This window comes from Rhinocladiella mackenziei (assembly GCF_000835555.1).
Source record: "Rhinocladiella mackenziei CBS 650.93 unplaced genomic scaffold supercont1.3, whole genome shotgun sequence".
Taxonomy (NCBI): Eukaryota; Fungi; Ascomycota; class Eurotiomycetes; order Chaetothyriales; family Herpotrichiellaceae; genus Rhinocladiella; species Rhinocladiella mackenziei.
Genome location: NW_013550602.1, coordinates 1,451,487 through 1,465,813, shown reverse-complemented (window position 1 = coordinate 1,465,813; position 14,327 = coordinate 1,451,487). Strand labels below are relative to the sequence as shown.

General features: G+C 50.9%; 6 protein-coding genes across 6 annotated transcripts; 1 reads left to right on the top strand and 5 right to left on the bottom strand.

The window, feature by feature from the left end:
- Positions 1-661: 661 nt before the first annotated feature.
- On the top strand, positions 662-1,937 carry Z518_04052 (uncharacterized protein; the record flags this gene model as incomplete). The annotated part of the gene is made up of 2 exons (XM_013417760.1): positions 662-1,059; positions 1,121-1,937. The coding sequence occupies 2 exons, from the start codon at positions 662-664 to the stop codon at positions 1,935-1,937; spliced, it is 1,215 nt and encodes a 404-aa protein (XP_013273214.1).
- Positions 1,938-3,505: 1,568 nt separating this feature from the next.
- Positions 3,506-4,527, bottom strand: Z518_04051 (uncharacterized protein; the record flags this gene model as incomplete). Its single annotated transcript, XM_013417759.1, has 2 exons — positions 3,506-4,119; positions 4,167-4,527. The coding sequence occupies 2 exons, from the start codon at positions 4,525-4,527 to the stop codon at positions 3,506-3,508; spliced, it is 975 nt and encodes a 324-aa protein (XP_013273213.1).
- Positions 4,528-6,573: 2,046 nt separating this feature from the next.
- Z518_04050 (uncharacterized protein) lies at positions 6,574-6,954 on the bottom strand (the record flags this gene model as incomplete). The annotated part of the gene is made up of 1 exon (XM_013417758.1): positions 6,574-6,954. The coding sequence occupies one exon, from the start codon at positions 6,952-6,954 to the stop codon at positions 6,574-6,576; it is 381 nt and encodes a 126-aa protein (XP_013273212.1).
- A 2,538-nt stretch (positions 6,955-9,492) lies between these two features.
- Positions 9,493-10,743, bottom strand: Z518_04049 (uncharacterized protein; the record flags this gene model as incomplete). Its single annotated transcript, XM_013417757.1, has 1 exon — positions 9,493-10,743. One exon carries the CDS (start codon positions 10,741-10,743, stop codon positions 9,493-9,495), a length of 1,251 nt encoding a protein of 416 aa, XP_013273211.1.
- A 491-nt stretch (positions 10,744-11,234) lies between these two features.
- Z518_04048 (uncharacterized protein) lies at positions 11,235-12,206 on the bottom strand (the record flags this gene model as incomplete). The annotated part of the gene is made up of 2 exons (XM_013417756.1): positions 11,235-11,781; positions 11,836-12,206. 2 exons carry the CDS (start codon positions 12,204-12,206, stop codon positions 11,235-11,237), a joined length of 918 nt encoding a protein of 305 aa, XP_013273210.1.
- Positions 12,207-12,525: 319 nt separating this feature from the next.
- Z518_04047 (uncharacterized protein) lies at positions 12,526-14,225 on the bottom strand (the record flags this gene model as incomplete). Its single annotated transcript, XM_013417755.1, has 3 exons — positions 12,526-12,661; positions 12,706-13,106; positions 13,155-14,225. 3 exons carry the CDS (start codon positions 14,223-14,225, stop codon positions 12,526-12,528), a joined length of 1,608 nt encoding a protein of 535 aa, XP_013273209.1.
- Between the last annotated feature and the right edge of the window lie 102 nt (positions 14,226-14,327).

Below are 14,327 nucleotides of genomic sequence, written 5' to 3'. Positions count from 1 at the left end.
GGACCATCTTGGCACATGTCTTACTCGAGCAGCCGCATTTAACCACCAAGGCTTGGTGGAAAGATCTGCGTCGACCGGATGTTTCTCGGGATTGGCATTGATGAGGCTTGAGTTGATAATTACGATGTTGAGGGACATTACTTCTCTTCACGCAGAGAGGACAGGACATTATTAGGTACCGATGTCGTAAGTGATAACACACTATCTGAAATCAGGGTTGAGTATTGAAAAATACCTACAGCTACTATTGCCGCCCTTGGCCGGCTCAATTTTGGCTCAGCCTCAATCGGAATTTCAGGGCCGCCCTTACAGGGCCCCTTACGGACCTCCCCTGGGCCACTTGTCTCGAACTTCTTACGCGTCGCATACTCCAGTTATTCCCACCATCCCACTAGGCCTGGACTGTTGAGGCACACCACGTTTCCTGTTGGTCTCATGCGATAAAGACTTGCGTCAAACGCCCTCGATAGAAAGTACCATGATCACCGATTTGAAGCTTGATTCGAAGCTTAGCCTACCTCTTTGCAAAGGTTCCGTGTTTCCTTTTTTAAACACCATTCTCTAGAAATGGGACCGTGAACCCATTTCCCTTCCTGATTCCCAATGTTCTTTGAACACGGCCCAATCTCATTTGATACACTGACTGCCGCGGACGAGAATCATGTCTTTCCACCCTTCCTCACGCCGATATGAGCAATGTGATGTCGACCTAGGCCAGCCCCCGACATACACATCTCAGGAATATGGGAGAAGAGGCTTCGCATCGGAATCCCCCAAGTTCGCTTGGGCGTACGCCTCTACCCTGGACAAGAACGGAAAACGGGCGGCGTCGAGGCGAAATCCCAAAAATTGGTCTCGAAGATGCTGGATTATCCTGACCATTGCTTTTGTTGTCGTCGTCATTGTCGTCGTGACAGTCGCTGTCGTCATCAGTCGGAATAATCGTTATCCCGACTATTCCCAGTTGAGTTACAGTCTGGTGGAAACATTTTCTGGCACCGACTTTTTCGACAACTTTGACTATTTCACGGGTTACGATCCCGCACAAGGTTTTGTCCAGTGAGTAACCGTCTTCGGTCCTGCCCTGTTGTATTTGAGCCTGACCGTTCGCTTTGTCAAGCTACGTTGATGCGCCTGGCTCTGCGGCCCTCAATCTCACCTATGCAAGCTCTACGTCTGCTATCTTACGAGTCGACCTTTCGGATACAGATACGACTACTGGTCGCAAATCCGCAAGAATCACCTCGAAGAATACCTACAACGATGGTCTTTTCATCTTCGACGTCCTGCACTCTCCCTACGGGTGCTCTACGTGGCCAGCGTTGTGGTTAACAGATCCGTCGAATTGGCCGACAAATGGCGAGATTGACGTGATGGAAGCCACAAACCTCGCCCCGGTGGGAAATCAGGTGACGCTTCATACGACCAAAGGCTGCAGCATGGGCGTGAAGCGGAAAGAGACCGGTACCGCTCTAAATCGAAATTGTTTGAACGCTACCGACGGTGACAGTGGCTGTGGTGTCCGAGGTTCCACCGCTACGTTTGGAGAGGAATTCAACAGCAATGGTGGAGGTGTCTATGCCATGGAACTCCGAAGTGCTGGCATTCGCGTGTGGTTCTTTGAACGTGCCAATATCCCTTCTGATATTACCACCTCTACTTCTAATTCGACCAATGTCGTTCCTGACCCTTCCACCTGGCCAGAAGCATTGGCGGACTTCCCGAGCACCGACTGCGACATTGGCAGTCATTTTCGGAATCAAAGCATCATTGTCGACATCGACCTCTGTGGTGACTGGGCGGGACAAACACAGTACTACAATACTCAGTCAGATTGCCCGGGGACGTGTGTCGATTTTGTGAGTACGCAACCCGGCAGTGCGTATACCAATGCGTTTTGGGAGTTTGGAAGCTTTAGAGTCTACCAAGCGTCTTGAGGCCACCCTAGCCTGCAACACACGAGGGGTCCTGCCTACTGATTTTCTCCGAGACTGTTTAATGCGTGCTTCTTTCGTCATGATCAATAACGTCACGACGTATTCTGCAATCTGATAGAGATTCTATTCTTTATATATGGCCGTTAGGAAACAACAGGGAGCCAGAGCTCGCTCGGATATTCCCTTCCACGATATATCGCGACCCCTCCAAAGCCGTGACTGGACGGAGCTTACCAGTTGCTGGCCTAGGGTTTGCAAAGGGATTCATCTTTCTCCCAAACCGTGCCTTCATGGCCACATATCGACCTCTGCTTCGACGTCGACCTCTAGCGTAACCCATTTTCTCCTCGGGCGCAGATGATACAACCATCCTGTCCGGCTTTGGGATTCGTCTTTTTTCCCGATGTGATAGCCGAAGCCGGTCATGGCCAGCCGAGACTACTGTTAACTGATATCCCACATTTTGCGGGGCAGGGCGTCAGATTTCCGCCTGTCTGTTATTCAACATGCCCCTCATCGGTACCATCTATCGTCAGAATAGCCTCGTAGGGCCATGTGTTCATCTAGAAAATACGAAGCTTTTGTGGTTATTCGACAAAACCAGGCTGAAAGAGTACCAGTTCGACCCCACTGAACTCCTAGTCCTTTCCCCTATTCATAAACTTGCAAACTTCCCAGAACCGAAGCCGACCATCCATGCTCAGGATGACAAGGCCATATGGTATATTTCGTCCACTACACTATCAGTAATTCTGTGCTCAGGTAGAAACGTAGGACATCTTCATCTTCCTTGATGATCTCGGGCTCGGTGGCTTCAGCCTTTAGGTCCTGGACGTCGATGTCTTCTAGGAGCAGCATCTAAGAATCCACGGTGGCTTCGGTCATCATCTCAGGAGGTTGTTGGAAGGCTTGACGTTGGGGGCTTCCCTCGAGGACTCAGAGCCTCCATCCGTTCCATCAGACGCCAAAGCTCATCGCACGCGAGTTCCATGCTTCATTAGAGGCACTGAATAGAATAACCGGTATTCAGATCGTGCGGACGGATGATTTGAGCCTCGAGGACAATGGCTCTGCTGTTTCCTCAGGGGGAATCTGCTGATGGACGCAGGAATTGAAAAAAACGGGCTGTCACGACCTGGCCAGGTGAAGAAGGTAGGCCGAGGAAGGATGACAAGCCTGGCCGAGACAAGGCTGGATCATGTGACTGACCCTTCGGACCTGTTTTGGATCAGGAAGAGCTAGTGGGGCCAACTGGGCACGCGGCGCTACACATGTGCAAGATGGATAAACAGATTTGAATCGCGTTTGCAATCGTTCCTAAAGTGAATTTTTTCTACGTTACACTTTTCCCCAAAGGCTTTAGATTCATGTACCGACGGCTATATACAACGGAACAGTGGTAGTTAATGGTGTCTGGCACATATGTAGATGCCCCGCTTTGTGTCTATCGCTCCATATAAATGCAAAAAGCATGCACATGCAACTTCATTTCAGCTCAGCCCATCCCTTCCTTCCGTGTTCTTCCAGTTCTCCGAGACAGACCAAACTCCAGGTTCCAGGTCGTTGGTTCATTCTTCGTACTTCCCTCCCACGAACATCCAATTACTGTCTTCCAACTTCTTCTTCAAAAATTCATACACGGTAAAAGTGACGGCTTGACCGGGCGCCACTCTCATTACTCGCGGTGTGATTCCCTTGTAAAATGCTCGCGGACCTTCTTGCCTGAACATATCTCTTGATATAGTCATGATGCGGGAGATCGCCGTCTGGCCTGGCTCCGCCGGTGTCTTTTGTAATCTCGTCTTGATCGTATCGATGGGGGCATTGGAGAACGGACCCATTGCGCCCGAAATGAGCCCGATCACCGTCGTTTGGTATCCGGGCAGATTCTTCCCGTCATACTGCGGTTGCCATTTTTGTAACAGTTGTTTCAGTTCCGTGTATGCGGTGAAGTTGACGGCTTGGTTTGTTCCTTGTCGGAGTGCGGTTAGCGACACACCGCGATATAAGGCGCCGATTCCTTCTTCTCGGACCACGGTCAATAGGGCGTGGGGGGCGCTTCGGTATTTGGGGATATCGAGAGGGTCGGATAAACTGTGGTATTGGGCTTGCATGCGGATTTTGACCACTTCCATCGGAGTCACTACGGCGACTGCTTCTGTCACACCGGCACCCAATCCAGCTAGGTCGAGTTAGCCAAGGAAGTACCGTCAGCAAGCTGGAACGTACCGATAAAAGTGGCCTGCGAACTGACAATACCATTTTCATCTGCCAGTAATTGCTTGTACCATTCGTAGGATGTGAATCGAATGGCCATCTTAGGAACAATACCCGTGAGAACAGCCCCGAGACCTTTGTACAGGCCAAAGAACGTTTCCCGTTTAACAATGTCTTTTCCTGTTTGGAGAAAGCCACGCTTCTTCGTCCCTGGCGCTCTCCCTCTTCTGGACAATTGCATTCTCACTTTGATGGTGTCGAGCGGATGACAGACAAGGGCTTCCATCATTCCAGCACCTCCTCCAGCGATCAAATTGGTTGCGGCGCTAGCGGGCTTCTTGCCGCCCTCACCTTTGACGCTTTTGGCAGACATTATGTCGAGAGGTCGCTGGAACTGTCGGAGATGCGTTTGTGCGGCAATACGAGGCCAACCGTGTCGCGTCCGTACGATTTCTTTTGCCAAAGCAGAGGAAATTTCGATTGCTCGACTGCTCGATTGAGGACAGGAGAGCTGAAGAAAGGGGAAAAAGGAAACGAAACAGATCCTTAGAGGATATTACTTATGACACACGAAGACTCGGACACCAGGAAACAATGGTATTTCCCAGGACTAACGCCAATGCTGGATTAGCAGTGAGAGGAGAATCGATCGAACCAAAACAAAATTCCCAACAGGGAGAAGAAAGTGGATGAGGACACTTTTGTTTGGCAAACAGAAAAAGCCCCGTCAATTATGACAATCAGATCCAAGGCCAAGAGGGCCGTTCTAGTCCGAAAATGAGCAGGATGCGAAAATCAAAAAGAGACACGCGTGCCTCGCATCTGGAAGTTTTGGTTGCTCCCCTTCCGCCGAGGCACAGGTTCAGGTTGTGAGTGGCAAGGAACTTGGAACGAGCATGTCATCATGGCCTCATCAGCCCAGCCGAGCCCAGGCACGAGGGCGAGGAGAACGATGAGCATTGACTGGTCACTGGCCGGTGTGAGCCAGCAGGTGAACAGTGCGGTGGAGAGGAGGGACCAAGTTTGACTTGGCAGAAAAGAGAGCTGGTCGTCGGAGTTGCGGGGGTGAAAAAATGGACTCGTCAAGGTGCCCCGCCAAGCACATGATTTTAAGCCTCGGCACAACTGATCAGCTTTTTGACTTCACCTGCGGAAATAATTACAAACGTTTTGAGCAGCACTTACATCCTTAAACCTCGCCTTTGAAACCTTCATCATTTTCAATATCGCCTTCGCTTCAGCTGTGTGACAATTTGGAAATGCTTTGGCTTCTCTTCTCGCTCATCGTTCCGATCAAGGCATCCGAACCGCCGAAGTACCATTCGGCCAGCTGTCCTGGGCCATCATCCTCCGAGATCTCCCGATGGCAATCGATATCGGATCCTCTGGTTTTTCGTTTTCCATATTCCAATTATTCCAGATTAAATACCCGAGGCAAACAAAAGGCTATATCCCGTTGACTCATAATGGCAAAGCCCAAAGCATTGATCTTTGAACGTGGGTTGTGGCATTCTGTAATCCATCCGAATCATGAGGCCATTGATGGAACCGGAGGAACCATGTCCATGATCGAACATGCCCGATATTCCACCGCGCCTGCCTTGGTAAATTCCAAGATAATTCATCTTGAAGATCGCTTCATGCGGAACCGAGGGAGATTCTGTCGTTGGAATGGAATAAAGCAACAACTCATGAAACAAAATAGTCGATATACGAACCTCTGCGGTCTTGAAGATCCTACGCATCACGTACCTAGCTGACGGGTTTTGTTGCCTCAATTCACTCCGGACCCTTGTGAAACAGGATTGCGGAATAATGGCTCTAGCAAGGGTGATCATTCAGGACATCATTGTCCATCTTGGGCCGTCCTTGCTCAAGACATAAAAAGGCCTGATATCTCGCAAAATGGACCAATGGGCCAATGGGCAAACTGCTACTCCGAAACGCTGAGTTTGATATTTTGCAGGGTGGTCGCTCAATCCCCAACCTCGGCATAGACGGCCCGTTGCTAGAGCCAGGTCAGTTTGGTGGGTCGCAGTTGGTCCAGCAATAAAAACTTCTCATTGACGGGGCCAAAATCATTCCAGGAGAAGATGTCCAACTTCCTGGCAAACGCTTGAAATTGTACCGCGAACCATTCTTGATTCTCGACCAGTCGCGATCGGGCATAAGAGCTTGTGCCTCGACACCTATCCAATGGCACTGGATAATGCAACCAAGGTCGAGTCCTTTGTCCAACAGCTTTTGAAAATCGGGGCTGAATATTTCAGTCACTTCAGCAAAACCATGTCCCATTGGTTGTTATCCATGCTCTCGGATTGACGTGACTCCGCAGGTATACTGTCGCGCCGAAAGCTCCTCAGTCTCCCATCGATCTTCAACTAGCGGAGGAGTCTGAGTAGCGGCAGCCTGAAATCGATCAGCGACCCAGAGCATCCCAGTTCCTTCGATAGCTCTCGATCGCCCACAGATATAGAATGCTTTGTATCAGTTCCTGCGTTACCGGTCGGCCTTGAGCCAGATACCGCCTCAACAATCGAAGACTGACGTCGGCCAACCGTTCGGGAAGATCGGCTCGGGCGAAGTGGAATTTGTCAACGTATTTCATGCGGGCGCTGGTCGTGGTCAGAAGGGCCAGCAGGTGAAGTTCGTCCGCGAGCGAGTTGCGGATGACCTGAATCGCCGGATTGGCTGACGACAAGCGAGGATGTCCCATAAAAACGATCATGTCCATTCTCGTCACCGCGGGGAAGAACCTGAGGACAAAATATTCGAGGATCTGATACTTCTCGGCGTTCATCGAGACCTTGAATTGACCAAATGGTTCGACAGAACCCCGTGTTGGCGCAACGCCTGACAGTTTGGGGATACCATCATCGCGCCGATTGGCGCGGTAAGAATCAGGAACAGCGTCGTCATTCTGGATTACGTGTGGATGGGGGGTTAGAGGACGGCTCTACCAAATGACAGCGGGGGAAGATTTTTGCTGGGAACAACGGAAACGGGAGCCCATCCAAGAGGCAATCTCGCTCTCTTCAGTTTCCTCCTGTTCTCCCTCTCCCGTTCCTAATCGCGAGATTTTTGGGCATGTTGATGGATCTCGCGAACGCCGACGGCGTCGCCCTTGCTGTTGGAAAGCGACTTGGACGAGGGGGTTTTGTTGACGAACAGAAGACCAGCCTTGTTGGTGGGCATTCTCTTCTCTCATCGATGCATGCTCGCAGCAGAGGATGCTTTGTAAGAGCGGCATACGCATGGGTCCCAATGATGGACAAGATCCGGATATCAGAACCGCGGTCGGGGTGTGGGAACAGCCATTTGAAAAGCAACAAGACGAGAACAACAAACGCGAGACGGTGTGCGCACAACCGGCGGTCAAGAGTCAAGAGTTCCAATATCATGGATGGCCTAGTCGAGAGGGGTCGGAAAGGAGTCAAGTCCGAGCTGTGGGGATGACCTAATTGAGAGATTTGCTAGGGACCCGAAATGGATTCTTGATGCGAATGAGGTGTCTGAACTAGTAAATGAATGTGAAACCGTCGTGAAATATTTGCCAAAAGGCTGTTTGGAGGTGGGCTTGTGGGAAGATGACTTACTGCCTAGAAATCTGCGGCGCCTCTAAGCTGAGAAGACTTATTACCGGCATTGGGCCGGGGAATCCCAAGGGAGAGCTCTTCCCTTGGGCTCCAAACTTCCCTCTCATCTGACGACATCACTCGATCCATGGCATCAGTAGCGATGCCGTCAAGAAACGATCGAGGACATTGCACATTCCTCCATTTGGTTGATGGCCGACTCAATGCTAACTTGGATCCATGGACTCATCTTCCAGACCGCTAACCCTTCAACACCACAAATGTGAGAGCTCCCTTGGTGTGTAGCTCCACTTCTTGTCGCACGTGCTCCTCACGCCTCAGAAAATGTGCTGCTCAAAGTTTCAGGGAGGTCGATACAATTCCGTGCCTGTGTGCGGTCTCAAGACATCACACAATCGAATAAAAGCATCCAGACCATCGGTGGCAACCATATTCTGAATTGGCCCGGCCTCAGAAAGCACAATACCCGGACTAATCATACCGGCCACAATTTCGTGATCTTGCAGGGACGTTGTCAGTGGACGTGGATTCTCGTCTGCCTCTGATTGAGTATCACTCGCTGATCCTGGCCTTCTATGTGCGCCTTCATCCTTCTGAAGTCGGAGAATTAACTGTCCAAGAATGAATCCATTCATTCGTGAACCTGATGTGACCTGTTGAACTGACGGAAGTCTGTACACACGAACCGTCTGAGGAGATCTCGACATTCCAGAATGATCTCTTTGCGTCTGGTTCTCTTCGGAACCTCGTCCACGTTCTTAATCTCGTCCCACTGGCGAATATAATTTGGAGCATTGGAGGACTCATGTATTGCTCTCGATACGACTACAGAGAGCACATGCGGCTGGCCTCACTTTTCTTGTCCTTGACAGCGTCCGGTGTTTACTACAGCTCAACGCCAGAATCGGTTCTACCAATATCTTGACATTGATCACGAGATCCCCATGCGGCCTTTCGAACATTTTGCAGAGTATTGTGTTCCTCGTCTGTTGGTATATATATTTGGCCCTCGTGGTTATATTCGGGATGGGAACCGCGCGGTAAAGCAGTACCGTTGCGGCCGTTTCTTCGGAAACTCTTGAGCTGGCCTTGAACTGAGCGGCAAGTCTGAATGAAAGCTTCTTTGTCATGAGTAATATTCTTGAACTGCTCTGAGAAGAATTGGAATACGCCTGTCAAAATATCTTTTTATATCCTTCAGATCCGCAATGAATACACAGAGTATGTCACACAACATACTACTGGATTCGGTCATTTCGATATCCTTGCGGGACGTTGAATCAGAGGGAATGCGTCGTGAAGGCCAATGCTTGCAGTCACGATGTTTCGTCGAGTCGAATAAAGACGAGCGGAATATTCGAGCCTACTGTCCTAGAGACATGCCTTTGGGTCAAGCCATGATGTCGTGGAGAAGAGGGATGGGGGCCTAGGTTGAATGTATACACATATGACTGGCTGTGAGTACCCATCGATGCTGGAAATCGAAAGAGGAATTCATTGCTTCAAGCATCGCGAAAGGAGGGGAGACAATTGAAGTCAAGGGGTCAGAAAAAGGTCGAGCATACTGAAATTGTTCTGCAGAAGGAGTTAAGAATGGGGAGGCAGAAACAGTATTTTGTTCTGTTAAGCCACTGCTGCAAGAACAGAACCGATTCCCATCCCACGGACCCAAACCCAAAACCATCTTGAGAATTCTGATCAAATCAGGTAATCGAGTTACCAAAAGCAAGCAGTCTTACTCATCAAGACAAACATGCAACCATCAACCCCTCGTAATATTTGTCGGAATGAATCTCTCCTTTCACTCTCTGGATCAAATCCTTCTTGTAGCGATGGGCATACGCGCGCTTGACTTGGTCCATGTGCATTCGATCCCAATGCACGCGGACGACCCGTTGGACGAGTAGCGTGTCCTTGGTGCCAAACCCAGTCATGGCGTCTTCCAACTGAGTGGCGTCCGACATGGCGCGATCCGATGCCCGGCGTACCATCAGGAGGAGCGCATCCTTCATGTGTCCCGAGAACTCCGAGTCGATCACCTTCTCCAGGCCGCTGTGGTATTTCTGCTGCCAATGGTGGGCGATGGCACGTATCTGGCCGTCGCTTCGATTCGAGAGAATGCCGCAGACGGTGATTTGATCCGTTCCTATCCGGGCGTCCATTGCGCGATGGAGTTCTGTGCAATCGCGCTCGAGTTCGGTAGGTATCACAGGTGCAGATTCCTCGTTGCGCGTTGCGGCCAAGACCATGCTGAATAGCGTTTCGGTCTTGAGCGACAAGTCGCCCTTCACATCCGCCTCGAGACTGCGTTTGTATGTTTCGTAGTATGCTTGTTTTATGGCGCGCATGTCTGCATTAGAACGACCCAGCAAGACATCATTGAGGACCGATTCTTTGGTCCCCAGACCCTTGATCGCATCGTGGACGTTATGTACATCATCCATGAGCGGGCCTCGTACAATTGCGACGAGACCATCGCGGAGGTATTTGGATGTTTCAGATTTGATATCTTGTTCTAAGTTGCGACGATGTCTTTGATTATATGTGTTTCTGAGGAGGGCAATTTGTAACGGGTCGGGTTTGGAGAGGATTTGGATGAGAGCATTTTCATTGGTGCCGAAGCCTTTCATCGCGGCACGCAGAGCATCCGCATCGCGTGATGCATCACCTTGCGCTTGTGCTCGCGGGTCGTATCCGGGAGAGGGCATCGGAGGGGGACCATATTGCTGTGGCGGCGGAAACCCACCGTGGGGACCGTAGCCACTATGCGCAGGGGGTGGTCCGCTCATAGGATACTGACCGTGAGGAGGAGGAGGGCCATATCCTCCTTGCGGCCCTCCAAAATGTTGCGGAGGGCCACCAAATCCCCCTTGAGGAGGGGGATGTCCTCCCTGGGGTGGACCTTGTGGCGGGGGATAGGGAGAACCGTAACCCGGCCCTTGCGGGGGGTATCCTCCATAGGGAGGTTGGCCGTGAGGCGGACCGTATGACATGATGGGGATGAGGAGGAAGTAAGTTGAATCGAGAAATGAAGAGAAGTTCGAAAAGGTTGCCTGCTGAGCGCAGGCTATTATACGGAAGGGGGAAGTCGTCGTCCCTTTTTGAATTCTAAGATGAGCCAAGGCAGAATGGTAAGATGACCGATGACGCAGGCGGGATGGTTCCTTGCCTCTGAGTTAATTTACAGTACTCCATACCCAAGTTAGTTGATAACTATCGACTAGCATATTCACAGCCCGCGTCTCTGTCCCATGCCGGGGGGGGGTGAGGGTTTCAACCGAGTGTGGCTGGTGAAGAGAGTCAATACAGATTGGCGGAAGACGTGGCATCCCTGGTTCAACCGGATATTCGCGCGAGGCTGAGCTCCTTGTCCTGTGGCGCAGTTTTGGCCCGGGACATAGTTTTCTTGGCGGTCTGGCGAACTCAGATTTAGAGTGATTGACGCATTACGACTATCTGCCTCTCTTATTCATATTGGTGTGAACTACTCCGCTGTCTGGTCCTCATGAAACACCAGTGCCCTGACTTCAATACTCTCCCTCGAGTACTCATTAGCCGTCTCCGGATTCACAAACGCCGTATGTGGTACTCTCCTTGCCCGCCCATCCAGCTTGGAGTCAAAGCATTTGATCAGAAGAACCTCTTCGGGTGTCTGTCCATACAGGTAATACCACTTGTGTTCGGGGTTCGGTCGGACGGTGTACGTCTCTCCACGACGGTCGGGGTAGATCAGTCCCACGCCGACGAGGTCTGAGTCAGGGACGGAGTGGGCATCGGCGACGGCCAGAGGGTCTTTCAGAATCGTCTTGATGGGTCGCCACACATTGATGATCTGATAACGAGTTGAAAGTAACGCCTCAGCCTCGTCTGGTAGGTGATGAGGAACACGAGATTTGGCTGCGGTGTAGCTTTGATCAATGTGCACGCGGTTTACCGGACCGCGAAGATTGATGGTTGTGGGCGGTCCTCTTTGGTCTTTGGGAGCCCGACGGATGGTATGGTCGAAGATAAAGATTCGTGAAGCGCCGGTGCTGGCAACCAAATATTAGCTCTGTCATGAAAGGGGGGAAAGAGCCAATACGAACGCGTCCTTCAACAACTGTTCGGTCTCAGGATAGTATTGGGCCTTGATCTGGGCGTCGTCGAGAAAGTCTTTCTCGACACTTTCACGACGATAAATCTCGAACCCATTCTTGTCGAGATTGTAGTTCTGCTCCTCGCCTCGGATATCATAAATGGTCACGTCAAGGGGCTCAGTGGGTCTTTCATAAGATTCTGGCTTGCCAACATAGCTCGGGGGAGGGGGACTTCCGTCACCAGGATCTTTGTAATAGTTCAACTGGGTATGGACCTGATGCTTCTCTTGCTGAGATGCCGGCGCACCCTTAAGCGGGGTCGTCAATGGCTCAAAAGAGGTCGAATGTCCACCAGGTTGTTGAACGGCTGCAGAAGCCATATTGAATGTATGTGATATGGCCCATTTCGAATTATGCCCGAGGGGAAGAACACCCTCTATTTATGAAACATGCCGTACATATCTCTGATTTGTCAGATAGCACGCCATCCGTGAGCGTACATTCGCCATGCTCAGACAATGTGTGGGGTATAGTCATCAAGGGCATGTGTACTCTGCCCTCTGGCCAATGGAGTTCGAGCCATTGGAATGGCGTGCCTCACGTCTCCAGAGTTATTTCAGGCATTCAAGGCATATCTAGGAGTGTGTTTTATATCCTCCCAATCATCGTAATTCGTGCTTATCAATCCTCGGTGGTTGATTATATTTCCTTGCGGACCAACTTGGTGATTGTGGTCCCGTCGCCGAGGATATCGGCTTCCTCCTCGAGTCTGTAGCCTCTATAACGCGGCAAAGCAATAGTCCACAGATACCAATATACCACACCAAATATGACACTAGCAAAGTCAGCGCAATTCGCCTCACGGGGGCAGTCCCTTACATAGCAATTCCCACAAGCGCGTAGGTCGCATAGAAAAAATTGACATCGGATGACCCCTTTTTAGGTGGAAATAGGGGCGCCGCAATCAACGAGAGACACAATGCAATCCTCAGCCAAACAGCCGGTAACCATGCTCGGAAGGGTCGACGCAGGTCCGGGTTTCGAAGTCGGAGGATGATCAGGCCTGCACCCACGGCGAGGGCGAAATACTGTCCGGCATACCCTTCCACGTCTGCAATAAAAGAGTAGACAGTCGCGGAGGGTGGCAGCGCAATGACCAGCACGGAAGGCACAAAGTGAACGATGAGCCCACCCAGTGGTGAATTGAAGGGTTTGGAAGAGGCCAGAAGTTCGGCAAACGGAAGAAACCCTTGTCTGGCGACTTCTTGGTTGACTCGAGCCTGCAGTACAGTCAGTCAATATGCTATCGAGATGATCATCCGGCCTACCACACTGAAGGTGACGACCATGACGTTCCCTGCCGCGCTCAGTGCAATCGCAATGGGGAGAAATTTATTCCCAAACCCCGAACCAAAAACCTTCTCAAAGAAGAGAGCGGCAATAAGTTCTCGACTACGCTTGACTTCCTCCAGTGGGACCACAGCCAGATATGCCACGTTCACCAGAACGTACATGAAACAAGCCGTTAGGAGAGCAACTGGGCCAACTGATCGGAGCGTTCGGACGGGATTCTTGACCTCATTGAGGACATTGTTGACATTGCTCAATCCTGCGTAGGAGTAGAGAATCTTGAAGAACGCTGTCGACAGGTTATTCCAAGACCAGTCGGAACCCATCCAGAGACCGTCCCACGCGGTGGCAGAAAGGCCTCCGGCGAGATTGGATGATGCCTGAGGTCTTAATATGACCACAAATAAACCAGTCAGAATCATAAACACAATCAGTCCAATCTTGACCCAGCCCAGGAGGTTCTGAATCCAAATGCCAGTCCGGTAGAAGCAGCCATGCACAATGGTAATCCATGTAAGAAGTCCGATCGCCAGCAGCTTGGTATTCAGGTCTCCTGGATTAACGTCCACGACGAAAAGGGTATATTTTGCGAAAACAATACAATTGCTGGCGGTGAACCCCAGCAACACCGCCTGAACTGCCACCAACGTGGAAGCAAGGAACCGGGGCTTGCGGTAGGTATATTCGAGGTAGACTTTGACGCCTCCAGACCGAGGAAGCATACATCCATACTCCATATCGATTGCAAGCCCAGCCCATGCAACAAAAGCTCCAACAACCCAAAGCACTAGAGCCAGCCCAGGGCTTCCGATATTCTGCACGATTGTGCCAGGCATAGCGAAGATGCCACTTCCAATGACTCTGGAAATGACCAGGACGTAGGCGCTCCCCCAGCCAATGTTTCTTCCAGAGGTGGATGTTTCCGGGAGAACATCATTGTCGAGTTTTCGCTCATTGTTTGCCGATTGCAGGTCTTCCCTCTCGACAGATGGAGAAGATTCGTGAGATGTCCGGGGTGACAGTAAGGGAGAGGTTTCGAGGTCATGCATTTCAATGGAAGCTGGATGATCACGGGATGAAAACCAAAAGCGATGGGAACAAACTATATGTTACGACGGTGAGCAGAGTCAAAAATTCGAGTGAAAGGATTC